The sequence below is a fragment of the Eretmochelys imbricata genome, chromosome 14, assembly GCF_965152235.1.
Source record: "Eretmochelys imbricata isolate rEreImb1 chromosome 14, rEreImb1.hap1, whole genome shotgun sequence".
Taxonomy (NCBI): domain Eukaryota; kingdom Metazoa; phylum Chordata; order Testudines; family Cheloniidae; genus Eretmochelys; species Eretmochelys imbricata.
In genome coordinates, this window is record NC_135585.1 from 26,526,982 (window position 1) to 26,540,665 (window position 13,684).

At 44.9% G+C, this 13,684-nt stretch overlaps 1 protein-coding gene across 2 annotated transcripts in view; it reads left to right on the forward strand.

Moving 5' to 3' along the window:
- The window catches only part of GAS7 (growth arrest specific 7), a 216,901-nt gene that overhangs the window by 143,911 nt on the left and 59,306 nt on the right, over positions 1–13,684 (forward strand). For both annotated transcript variants that reach the window (XM_077833933.1, XM_077833934.1), the window contains exons 4-5: positions 277–362; positions 8,347–8,400. In XM_077833933.1, coding sequence (XP_077690059.1) covers positions 277–362; positions 8,347–8,400 — 140 coding nt within the window. The remainder of the gene's footprint in view (positions 1–276; positions 363–8,346; positions 8,401–13,684) is intronic.

Below are 13,684 nucleotides of genomic sequence, written 5' to 3' on the forward strand. Positions count from 1 at the left end.
AGGAGGCCTGGGCCCAGAGGCTAGATACATTTTTGGTTTCTGGGTTGGCACTGCCCCATCCAATTCTATCAAGTCAGGCCCAGGCCTGTTTAGAGGTCTGTTCAGTTCAGGCACTTCTGGGGTAAGACGGCACGTAGGGAAGGCAAGTATCTTGTTGCAGGGTTCTGTGAGTTTACTTTTATGATAAATAAAGTGACCAAGAACCATTGAAAGTCTGTATTTAAGTATTTGCTGCCTAGAGCAGCCCGTTTAACCTCCTCTGTGTGTTCCTTACAGCGAATGGATATCACACCCCTGTGACCCCTATGCATCAAATGGAGCCTAGTCATATGAGTCTTCGAAAACCCAGCGGGGACCCCCAGGTAAGTTTTGGGGAACTTTCTGAGCGGGAGTGTATAGTGTTAGGGAAGTTTGTGAGCCCGCCAGTGACACTCACAGTGAGCATGCTTTAGAAGCCGCCAGAACCCAGTCAGAGCATCAGTGTGTATGTGGCTGGGCCAGGCGTTTTTGTGTATAGGCAGCAAACAGTGGAACCCCACTGTATCGTGTGGTTTCCTCATGGTGCTTTGTTGTGAAAAGAGTGATAGACACAAGGAGGCCTTTTGATATTGAATCATACGATAGCGATGCACTGCCAGCGATCCACTAAGTCTCTCCTTTCGGGACTGTGGTACAAAAGCGAAGCTTGAAAAAGCATTCAAATGGCTTTACCACCCAGCAGCCATGTGTCGAGTGAGGGCATCATTTCTATGGTTACAGTTACACCCCCCTTTTTAAACCTCAGTGAGTTACTGATAACGCATTAACCTCCCAAAAGTTTTAGTACCATCTTCAAGTGCAGGCCCCAATCCTGCAAGTATACATATGTTTAGCTTTACTCCTTGAGTAGTCTGACTGAAGCTAATGGCACTACTCATCTGCATAAAATTAAGTATGTGAATTAATACTTGTAGCACTGGGGTCTGTATCATTGTGAGTACTATAAACTAGAGCTTCATCTAAACCATTATTTAAAATGCTGGTCCCAGTACAGAATTTAGAATGCTGGTCCCAGTACAGAACCCTGGAAGACTCCACTTTCCCCAACCTCCACAAAGAAGACACACCTTTAACTCCAACCTTCTGCTATCTACCTACTGACCTGTTCTAAATCTTCTGTTTAGAGCAGTTTTACAATAATCCATTATATAAAACTTTGTCAAAAACATCTAAAAATCCATTTGTACAAAATCATATGGTTCTGCTCTTAGAGTAATAATTATTTCATTCTAAGACAGTAATAAAATGTCTGAAATGATTGACTTTTCATAAGCCCACAGCAATTCACATCTCACCTATCTTACTTTCCAATATAGCCTTAAACCATCTGTGAATACTTGCACATAAAACACCTCACAAATCTACCTCTCCATTCCTGACCTCTCCCTCTTGTATGGCAGACACCTTCTCCTGGATGCCCTGTAGTCCACTCAGTCTGGCAAAAACACCACTCCTCAGTTCCCCTTAAAGTCTCCTTCTTCATGTCCCGTCAGTGTCATGCTTGACTCTTCCCACTTCCATTATCACTCACAGACAGGCTACCACACTGAACCCAGCCAACAGCCTGCTGTCATTGTTGGCTCTATCTGTGTCTTGTGTCCATACAATTTGGGAACTAGTTTTCAACAGGAGCTGTGGGTGCTTCTGAAACCAGCCATGCTGAGTACTTTGTGAAGCAGCTGACCATGTGTCAGTGTGGCCCCAAGGCCTGGGCGGACACAGCAATGTGTCCTTAAGCTGGTTCAGCACACTGACTTTCTGTAGTTTGGCTGGTCCTCCTGCCTCCAAACTCTGTGCCATAGGCAACTCCGAGTTCTTTGCCCCACGTACTTTTGATGCCGTGTATGTTCATGGAGCATAGGGGAAGGATACTGCCCAGTGTTCCCAGAATGCACTTTGACAGACATGGTTAAACAGAGTGACTATTGCAAACTAGGGCTGTCGATTAATCACAGTTAACTCACACGATTAACTAAAAAAAAAATTAACCGTGATTAAAAAATTAATGGTGATTAATCGCAGTGTTAAATAATAGAATATCAGTTGAAATGTATTAAATATTTTTGGATGTTTCTCTACATTTTCAAATATATCGATTATAATTACAACACAGAATACAAAGTGTACAGTGCTCACTTTATATTATTTTTATTAGAATTATTTGCACTGTAAAAATGATAAAATAATAGTATTTTTCAGTTCAGCTCATACAATTACTGTCATGCAATCTCTTTATCATGCAGGTGCAACTTACAAATGTGGGGAGGTGTTACATAACTGCACTCAAAAACAAAACAATGTAAAACTTTACAGCCTACAGGTCCACTCAGTCCTACTTCTTGTTCAGCCAATCGCTAAGAGAAACAAGTTTGTTTACATTTACGGGAGATAATGCTGCCCACTTCTTAATTACAATGTCATCTGAAAGGGAGAACAGGAGTTTGCATGGCACTGTTGTAGCTGGCATCACAAGATATTTACATGCCAGATGCACTAAAGATTCATATGCCTTTTCATGGTTCGTCCATCGTTCTAGAGGACATGCTTCCATGCTGATTACGCTTGTTAAAAAAATAAAGTGTTATTTAAATTTGTGACTGAACTCCTTGGGGGGAGAATTTTATGTCTCCTACTCTGTTTTACCCACATTCTGCCATATATTTCATGTTATAGTAATCTCAGAAGATGACCCACCCCATATTTTTCATTTTAAGAACACTTTCACTGCAGATTTGACAAAATGCAAAGAAGATACCAATGTGAAATTTCTAAAGATAGCTACAGCACTCGACCCAAGATTTAAAAATCTGAAATACCTTCCAAAATCTGAGAGGGACGAGATGTGGAGCATGCTTTCAGAATTCTTAAAAGAGCAACATTCTGGTGTGCAAACTACAGAACTTGAACCACCAAAAAAGAAAATCAACCTTTTGGTGTCATCTGACTCAGATGATGAAAATGAACATTCGTTGGTCCGCACTGCTTTGGATTGTTATTGAGCAGAACCCGTCATCAGCATGGACACATGTCCCCTGGAATGGTGGTTGAAGCTTGAAGGGACATATGAATCTTTAGTGCATCTGGCATGTAAATACCTTGTGACGCTGGCTACAACAGTGCTATGCAAACACCTGTTCTCACTTTCAGGTGACATTGTAAACAAGAAACAAGGAGCATTATCTTCTGCAAATGTAACAAACTTGTTTGTCTGAGCGATTGGCTGAACAAGAAGTAGGACTGATTGGACTTGTAGGCTCTAAAGTTTTACATTGTTTTATTTTTGAAGGCAGGGTTTTTTTGTACATAATTCTACATTTGTAAGTTCAACTTTCATGATAAAGCGATTGCACTACAGTACTTGTAGGAGGTGAATTGAAAAAGACTTTTTTTTTACAGTGCAAATATTTTTAATCAAAAATAAATATTAAGTGAGCATTGTACACCTTGTATTCTGTGTTGTAATTGAAATCAATATATTTGAAAATGTAGAAAACATCCAAAATATTTAAATAAATGGTATTCTATTATTGTGTAACCGCATGATTAATCGCAATTAATTTTTTTAATCGCTTGACAGCCCTAGTGCAACCACACAATCCTCTCACCTGACCTAGTTACAAACTGATCACAAAGCACTGTTCACTGGACTTCTTGGATGAGCGCTGGTTACAATTTCTTCTAGGACAGCACAAAACTCCCTCTCTTTCTGCTAGTCATTACTGCCGAAAAAGGGCAGCAGCTGTTGCAAAGCTGAGATATTCTAGGCCAGCACTTAGCACAGTCTGAAACTTTAGCTCTATTTAACCCCTGGTCTTTTAATTTTTTTTACTTTTCATAGTTTCATAGTGTTTAAATCCAGAAGGGACCACTAGATCAGTGGTTTTCAATCCGGGGTACATAGAGGTCTTTCAGGGGGTACATCAATTCCTCTAGATATTTGCCTAGTTTTACAACAGGCTACGTAAAAAGCACTAGCGAAGTCAGTACAAACTAAAATTTCATAAGACAATCACTTGTTTATGCTGCTCTATATACTATACATTGAAATGTAAGTACAATATTTATATCCCAATGGATTTATTTTATAATTATATGGTAAAATTGAGAAAGGAAGCAATTTTTCAGGAATAGTGTGGCTGTGACACTTTTGTATTTTTATGTCTGATTTTGTAAGCAAGTAGTTTTTAAGTGAGGTGGAATCTGGGGTACTCAAGACAAATCAGACTCCTGAAAGGGGTGCCGTAGCCCGTAAAGATGGAGAGTCACTGCACTAGATCATACAGTCTGACCTCCTGCATAGCACAGGCCATAACATTTCTTGCAAATACTGCTCTATGGAGCCCAATAACTAAAACATTTCAGTCCTCAGGAAACTAAAGTGTGGTGAGTCACAGGCAGAGAGCAGGAGAGACTGCGGTGCCCCCACCACCTGAGGCCACCGAAATGGCAGGGAATTCATTAGGTGAGATATACTTCTAGGGTCCCAGCAGGCAAATTACACCTGATGCTTCAGAGAAAGAAAAAAAAATCCAATGATCTGCCAACGTGACCAAGGGAAAATTCCTTCTTGACTCAAATCTGGTGATTCCTGTGACCCTGAGCATGCGAGAAGAGCCACTAGCCAGGCATCTCGATGAAAGATTCTCACTTGAGAGCACTGATCCACCCCACCTGCTGTCCTGTCTCTAGCTGTGGCCAATTGCTGATGCCTCAGAGGAAGGCAGAAGAAAACAAACAAAAAACCAGAATACATCTGGCCAATTGTGCGTTGAGGAAATGATTCCTTCCTGACCCCTGCAGGTGCCTTCCAGAAGCCTTGAAGCATGAGATTTGAGTATAGTTGTAATAGTGCAGAGTTGCAACGGTCCCGAGCTTGTCAAGGGCAATGCAGAGCTCCCTGTTCTCTCCCTGGCCCGTGAAGGAAGAGGATGAACACGAGGATTCATGAATTCACAGACCACCATGAACCAGAGACCACCATGACCATCCAGCCCAATCCCATCCACCCAAGTTGTAAAATTTCTCCCTTAATCTAATTTTAAAAACTACAAGTGGGGGTGAACCCACCACCTACCCTGCTAAGCTGTTCCTATGTTTAACCACTGTTAGGAAATTGCATCTTATTTCAAGGCTGAATTTGTCAAACTTCCATTTCCAGCCATTGAATCTGGTTAGGCCTTTGTCAGCAAGGCTGAAAACATCCCGCTCTCAGATCTCTGTTCCATGATGTGTCAGTGCCTAGACACAGTGATCACATCATCTCTCAACCTTCTCTTCAATAAGCTGAATAAATGGAGCTCCTTGAGTCTCACATAGAAAATCTTGTTTCCCAGCTCCTGGATCATTTGGTGGCCCTCCTTTGACCTTACTCCAGAACTTCCAATCCTTCCTGCAGTGTGGACACCAGCACTGGACACAGTATCCTAGTAGTGGTCCTATCAATGGTCTGTCCCCAAGCAAGATTATTTTCCTTTGATATTCCCCTTTTCATACATTAGCCCTTTTTGCAACAGCATTGCCCTGAGAGCTCATGTTGAGGTGATTGTTTTCAGTGACCTCTGAGATTCTCTCTGCGTCACTGCTTTCCAAGACAGTCTCCCATCCTGTAGATATAACCTGCGTTCTTGGTTCCCAGATACATTGCCTGCATTTGGCTGTATTAAAATATATTTTGTTGGCTTGTGACCATTTAACCAGATGATTCAGATCACTCTGTAGCAGTATCCTGCCCTCCTCATTGTTTACTATCCCACCAATCTTTGTGTCATCTGCAAACTTTACAAGCAAACATTTTATATCATCATTTAGATGGTTGGTACAAATAGTAAATTGTGTTGGACCAAGATCTGATCCCCGGGGAACCACACTTTGCTTGTTAATATCTTCCCTTTATCAACTACATTCTGAGCTCTGTCAGTGAGCCAGGTTTTATTCCATCAAATCTGTGCCCCATTAGTTCAATACAATGCAAGTTTTTAATCAAAATGTCATGTGGTACTAAGACAAATGCCTTGGCAAAAGCCGAGTATACGATATCAACACAGGTTTCAGAGTAGCAGCCGTGTTAGTCTGTATCCACAAAAAGAAAAGGAGGACTTGTGGCACCTTAGAGACTAACAAATTTATTTGCTCCTTCATTGGATGCATTCAGTGGAAAATATTTTCCACTGAATGCATCCGATGAAATGAGCTGTAGCTCACGAAAGCTTATGCTCAGATAAATCTGTTAGTCTCTAAGGTGCCACAAGTCCTCCTTTTTTTATATCACCACAGTTACCTTTATCAACCAGACTTGTTATCCTGCTAAAAAAAAGACGACAAATTAGTTTGACAAAACCTACCTTCCATGAAACCACACCAACCGGGATTAATTCTATTGTAGCTTTGTATTCTTTGAGTCCCAAATTAACCATTCCATTATTTTACTTGGGATCGACGTCAGGCTAACAGATTTAGGGTTCCCTGGGTCACCCCTTTTACCCTTCTTAAATATTGGCACTATATTGGCAGGCCTCCAGTCCTTTGGAATTGCCCCAGTTTTCCAGTATTTGTTAAAAGTGAACATTAGTGGTTCAGACAGCCCCTCCTCGGCTAGTTCTTTTAAGACTTAAAACAGTTTCATTTGTGGTCAAGTTCCAGATTCAACAGCCTGATTCCAGGCAAAGACTGGTGAGGCTGGTGTGTTCTGTATCACTTAATTAACCACAGCAGGACCAGGGCAAGTGGAACAGAGTCCCAGCATAGACTCTGCTTGCGGTGGGAGATTAGTCACTGGGCCAACAGGGCCCATGCCCAGGGCCCCTGGCCAATTGGGGGCCCCCCAGAAAAATGGGCACCCCTGCACCCCGACCTGCTCCACCAGCCCGGTGCTCCTGCTGGGGAGCAGACTCAGGGTGCGGGGGCTTCACCTGCTCCATCCGCCCACACGGCACTCCGCCCAGGGTGCAGAGTCAACCTGACCCTGCTCCCTGGCAGGAGCTCTGGGTGGGCAGGGGAAGCCCCCACACTCCGACCCCATTTCCCCAGCAGGAGCACTGGGACAGGGGTGGGGGAGGAGAGACCGGGGTGGGGAGGGGCCCCCATTTGCTCTGGCCCAGGACTGCACAAAACCGTAATCCGCCTCTGTCTGCCTGTGCAAGGTGAAATCCCCCTCCCTAGGAGCTAGTCTGGGGAGCTGAGAGCCCTCAGTCAGCAGTGAGGGTGGAAGAGGCCAAGGGCTAAAGCAGAGCTGAGTGCAGAAGAGCAGGGTCGCTCACTGATTGGACGAGTATCTTGGCAGTGCCTCATGCAAAGATCTGCTGGAGAGGATGGGTGCATGGCTGGGACTCACCTGGAACAGTTTCTGCTGCCTCTGAGTTCACAGTTTTGTAGCTGGTGTCTGTATCAGCTGGCTGCTGCTCAAGGCAGCCATCAGTTTGCAGCTGACTCAGAACAACCTCCAGGCAGCCAGCAACGCCAGAGCAGCTGCAGGCAGGAGGTGGGGGAGTGCTAGTGTGCTGCAGGTGGCATAGAGCCGGGGGAATGTCACCCAAGCTCAGTGAAAGAGGGACAGCCCCTGATTTCAGGAGAATTCTCTGGGCAGCCCCATAAACCAGGCCTGGGGCCTCTTGGTCCTTTACAAATGGCGTCGGAACATCTGAAAAACAGGGAGGGTGTTCTGATTGCAGATTTTAAGCTCTCAGCTGTTTGGGGGCAGGGCCCGTGTTGGTACAGCAGAAGGCCCTGCTCTGGATCAGAGCCTGTGGGCGTTACTAGAATAGAGAATTAGTTGAATTCTCCAAAGTGACACATCCCCTCAGGATCAGTTCAGTACTGCAGGAATTCAGAGCTTGGCCTTGTGGGCAGTGGGCAGTAGGTACCATGGGGCGCAAAGGGTTCAGCGGATCTGGGGGGCTGCACAGGTTAAGTACTTCAGTGGATGGGCACAGTGCTCAGTGGCTGGACGTAGGGGGTACAGTGGCAGTGGTGGCATAGTGGAGGGGCACAGCCAGGAAGGGGCCCAGGACTCAGTGGTGGGGGGTGGGGGTGCAGTGGAGCGGTGGAGGGGCTTAGTGGAGGGGCCCAGGGGGGAAGGAGCACCAGGGCTCAGTGGAGGAGGGCAGGGGCTCCTTGGTGCCCAAGGTTGCTCCTCAGCTCCTTCCCGGCCGCCCCCTCGTCCCCGCATCATTCCCCTGCCCACTGCCCTCGCCTTTCTCGGCCGGACACCGATGCCTTTCAGTGATTCACTGCGCAGCTCGGGCCAATCACACTCACACACCCTCCCGCCATGGAGCACATGCTGAAGATGCCTCTCTCCTCTCTCCACAGAGTCCGGGGTCCCCGCGCGTGCCCAGGAGGCTGGCCAGGGAGAGCTCGCGGACGGTAAGTACAGCCGGGACAGCTGGCAGCGCTGCAGGTAGGGGTTGAGGCCTGGACAGTGATCACTGCCGCTGTGCTGAGGGCCAGCAGCATGTGGGCCAGCTGCTGGGGCAGGGCAGAGCAGCCTGGGATGGCAAAGAAAGCCCCTGGCGGGTGGGGTGGTCCTGGGGCAGCCAGTCAAACCAGAGGGCACGTGTCTGTGGGCTCCCTGCTCTGTTTTTAAGGAGCACTGAATCAAAAACAACTTTAACAAAATGGCCTGGGTCAAACGTGTAGCTGGTGTCAAGCCAGTTCTTAGCAAAGTGGCCACATCACAAAAATGGAATTGACACTATTTGCAACCCTATGCGTACCGCCAGCAGAGGCCCCAAGTCTCAGTGAGCACTAGACGTGGAACTGCTCGGAGCCCTAGCAGCAGAGGTGAGGAAAGTTGGTAGCGAAGCCTGTTCCACCTGTGTAGAACCTGTTCTGTGAATGAATGGAAATCTTCAGTGTTCCGGGCTACCAGGCCAGCGTCTTTCACCAGCACTGAAGGTCACACCCCGAAACACAATACAAATCAAAGTGATACAATTTCATAAGAGATATCTGTGCCCTGAAATATCATCTACATCAGTGGTTCCCAAACTTGTTCCGCCGCTTGTGCAGGGAAAGGCCCTGGCGTGCCGGGCCAGTTTGTTTACCTGCTGCGTCTGCAGGTTCGGCCGATCACGACTCCCACTGGCTGCGGTTCGCTGCTCTAGGCCAATGGGAGCTGCAGGAAGCGGCGCGGGCCAAGGGACATACTTGCGCCGTTTCTGCTGCTCTGGGATTTGGAAACTGATTAGTTAATCTGCTTGTTACATGGTAGCAGAAAACTGGCTGAGATCCAAAACTCTTTTTCTAAATCTGTCTTCAATAAAAAATATAGAAAAGAAGTTTGAGCAATTAGTAAGGAATGCTGACTCTGCAAAATAACTATTGCTGATAAACAGCTGGTAAGGAAGTACGTGGGAAATGTGAATACCCACTATACAAATCAGATGTTCTGGGTGACCTGTCTAACAAGCTTACTAAACCACTACCATTTTTTTTTGAAAACTCAGGGACAATTCAAGAGGTAATGAAATACTGAAGAAATGGAAATTTAGCACCTTATTTTCAATGAAGAATGATTCTGGCAATTACCACCCTAGAAGTGGAACGTCTCTCTTTAGCTGAAACAGAGTAATGGAAGGGCATTAGTATCTGGCAAAGCATGCAGTTGGATGGAGGTTTCTGGTAGAAAGTGCAGGGATTGCTGGTAAGATCAGTGTTAATTAACATCTTCATTACTGAACCACAGAGAATAGTTTGCAACTTTGCATTACAGAACAGGGTGTTATTAATCCCCCTAGATGAAACTTTGTGGCCATATCTGGGCTTTAGTGTTCAGTTCTGGGCACCTCAATGCCAGAAAGATATTTAAAAGTGGAAGGAATTCAGAGAAGAACAACACAACTGCTTGGGGCTGGATGGGATTTACTTAAGAGAAAAGATTAAAAGAACCAAGTGAGCTAAGCATTGACTAAGGGAGAGAGAAGGGAGCATGCTCATAATCTGCAAATATTGGAAGGGTATAAAGCCCAAGGGAGGGAGAGGAATTATTTGAAGTCATACATTGTAGGGGTGTAACTAGGAGTAATGGGATGATCTTGAGAGAACAGTCTATTGATCTGCCCTTCTGTCAGTGAGGAGTGCTTTTGTGCCCTTGTACAGATTTGTTATAGGCCATTTTGGTTGCCATTGTTGAGTCACTGAGCCTCGATGGGAGTTAATTCAGTTGTCTGAGTGCCCATATGATGCATCTCTCTGCTGTGGTAGCCCAGTCACCTCCATCAGTCCTCCCACTGCTGTCCCAGAGTGCACCAGTCATTGCAAAAGTGGCCAGTCTGGTCACCTTTCTGCCCAGCAGTCACCTAGCAGTTTACATAGCCATGCATGCTGAGTGGAGCTCACTTGTAAGCCATTTCAGAGCACTGCTGCTTGTACCACTGCTGAAGTCCACACCTTCATCTGCTTGGGGCTGCTGGGCATGCCCATTGCCAACTGGGACCGTGGCACAGGGAGGCCAGGAGGTAGCCACTGTCCACACTGGGAGTCGAGTGCGCTGAGGGGTTGACAGAAGGGAGAGGGTGTATAAACACACCTAGGACAATTAGTGAAACACCAGGAAATTCCCCCACAGTGTGTCCATTCTACTGTGAATTACACCTGGTCCTCTGCAAGTATCCCACCAGTCAGCCCCTCCTGGTGATTGACAGCCCTCACTGTTAAAAAATTGCACTTTATTTTCTGTCTGAATTTGTCATTAAACCCATACCATAATATGCAGGTGATAATTTGGAAGCCCTTCAAATTTCTCTGGTATTTAAGCAGTACTGTGGGCTCTTCTGCCACTTTAACCAAAGGTACAACCAGTGCTAAAATCTTTCGTTTACAAGCCAAATCAAGGCTTCTTCCTCTTGTTGTCTATGAACTGTCAATTCTCTTGTCAACAAAGTCTGTGTGATTTAGGCTGAACTCTTTGAAACACTCAGGGTTTCTCCCAGTAGGGAAACATCTTTTTGTCTTACAAATTGTACTACTCTTAGTATAATGAGTTTCTCCAGCCTCCACATTCTCAACTGAGTTAGTGATTAGGCATGATTTCTAGAAACCTATGAAGTAAATACAAGTACATGTCATACATTTTAGTCATTCAGAGGGTTTTAACTCAGGTACATGCTTTCTGGGAAGCATTTAGCTTAACATAACCATGTTGTCACTTGGTGAAACCACACATGTATAACTAGGCTTGGCAGACTTTGAGTTTTTATATATATTTTTGACAGATAATAATGTTTATTTTAAGTAGGGTTACCATATTTCAGGTTCCCACAAAGAGGACACCCGCTAGATGGGGAACTGTGGGGGAGGGGTTATAGTTGGAGGGTGCTGGAGGTGTGTGTGTGTACTGGCAGGGGTACCTGGGGGGTGCTGGAGAAGGCATTTTGGAGGGGGTGCTGGAGAAGGAGGTGCTGGAGAGGGTACTGGAGAGGGCCTCCCTGTGGGCCTCTCCCCCACCCCAGGGCTGGGAGCCGGAGCCTGGGTGGGTGGGATCTAGCAGCTGCATGGGAGGGATCAGCTGGGACATGGAGAGAGCTCTTTCTGAGCTGTAACATCTGCTGTGTAAAAATCCCAGACGTTGTCTCTTATTTGAAAAATCTGTTCGGATAGAGGGCGGAAGATCAAGAAAGAGGCCATGTCCAGGAAAACCCAGACATATGGTAACCCTAATTTTAAGCATTTTTTTTTTCAGTTTTTATCAATTTAAATTTTCACAGGTGAGGGAAATTATGGAGAGTAAGACAACAGGGAGAACTCAGTAAATAATTATTTTATGACAGTAGACACTGAGTTTCAAAAAATTAAAGGTTTAACTATTAAAACACAAATTGTGAACTTCCCATGTTAAAATATACCAAGTAAATATCCTTAAATCAAACCCTAGTAAGTTCTTAAGTAATTTTTCGTACATTGCCTGTCAATAAATTTCAGTTATTATTGATGGAAATATTTTTGTCAGTTTCATATATACGGTGAAATGGACATTTACTAATAAAAATCGAATCCTTCCAAGACTGTGTATTAGTCATTTTGCTATTTATCAGTTAGAACTGGCCTGAAGGTGGCTTCTCCAGCTCATCTGCACAGTTGCAATGACTGGTTTCTAGAGTTAGCTAGAGAGTTAATTCATTCAGGTAATTCACTCAGGGTGTTGTGATACCAAGTTCTTGTCTCTTCCAGATTTTGCAGCAGTCTCCCTAGATGGTACTTTAACAAATAAGGTTAATAGGTGCTTGTCAGTGATAGGCTTTAGTTGTTAACAGCAGGGAGTGTGTTCACTCAGCTAGGTGATGAGTCTTTCTTGTGCAGCTGGTTCTGCTGCATGGAGCACTATGCTGAACAATACAGGGCATATTATATGTGATGCAGCAAAGCACAGTCAGATAGCGACCCAGGCTTCTGCCAATGATTTGAAAAGTCCATCCAGGTTATAAGCTGTGTCGTTTCTCATCATCATGATAATAAAATACTGATGGAATAGAACTGTAAGATACAAATACATCATCTTGCTTCTCTCCAAATACAGAACAAAAAAATTGTTGAATACTTCTGCCTTTTGTGTATCGTGGTTGATAATTTTATGTCCTTATCCTATCATAATGGCACTATACCACTGCTTGGATTTCATTTGTTTTTGACACATTTAAAGAACTGCTTCTTACTGGCCATAGATTTTTCATTGATATCTTTATCAGTAGTTTGCATTTCCTAACTGTTGATGAGTAGTCATTGCTGTCAGCTTCCTCATTTTTCAATTTTGTTTGTTTATATTTTAATTTCCCTCTGAACCGGAATGATTTTTTAACCAAAGAAGCCTTCTTATATCATTGTAGCATTGTGGAGTTTGGGAGCCATGAACAGAGCATTTCTGTGAATGTTGCTGATATAGTGTGGATTATAAAGACCTGGCATATTTGCAAGATTGGGAAAGTCATTCTCAGGGGTTGAGGACTGTGGGAGGCGCTTGTGAAGATACTAGTGGTCTAAAAGTCAGTTGCGACTCTGAAGAATTTGGAAACTGCTGCATAAGAGGATTGTTGCCTGAGGGACTGTGGAGAGAAGCTGGGTTTTGGGAGATGGCAGATGGCTTGGGATACAGGACTACAGACCATGTTCTAGGTTTAAGGGGCAGTTTGGGGGCAAGCATGGAGATACTTGGGGAAGGAGTGCACAAAGAGGGAGTCAGAACTGTCCAAGCACAAGATGTGCACAGGAGAGTTGCAGGGACCTAGCAAAGAGATGCAGCTGGGCGTAGCATGGGAAAGAGGCCATGGAAAAAGAAACCTGCTCTTTCTGTTCTTTGATCAGCTCCTGGAGGCACTGGACCAGCTGCTTACTGAGCTTGCAAATTGAGTTCCTTGGAATGTCTCTCTCCACCTGTGCAAGAGTATTTAAAGCAAATTTGTCAAAATCGGCTGCTGGTTTCCTTGGCAGTAAGGAAGAGTCAGAGCAGCCTTGGGTTTCTTGGAAAATCCACATTCACAGAAGCCCATTCACAGTATGGAAGCAAGGAAGGGAAGAGGCCCGACAGGCTGAGCCAAGGAATAGAGCAATGGTAGTGGGAGCTCTCTTAACCATAGACTCACTCCTGTTCCCATTGAAGGCAAAGGTGAAACTTTTGTTGACTGAGGTGGGAGTCAGACTGAGCACAGTGTGCAAG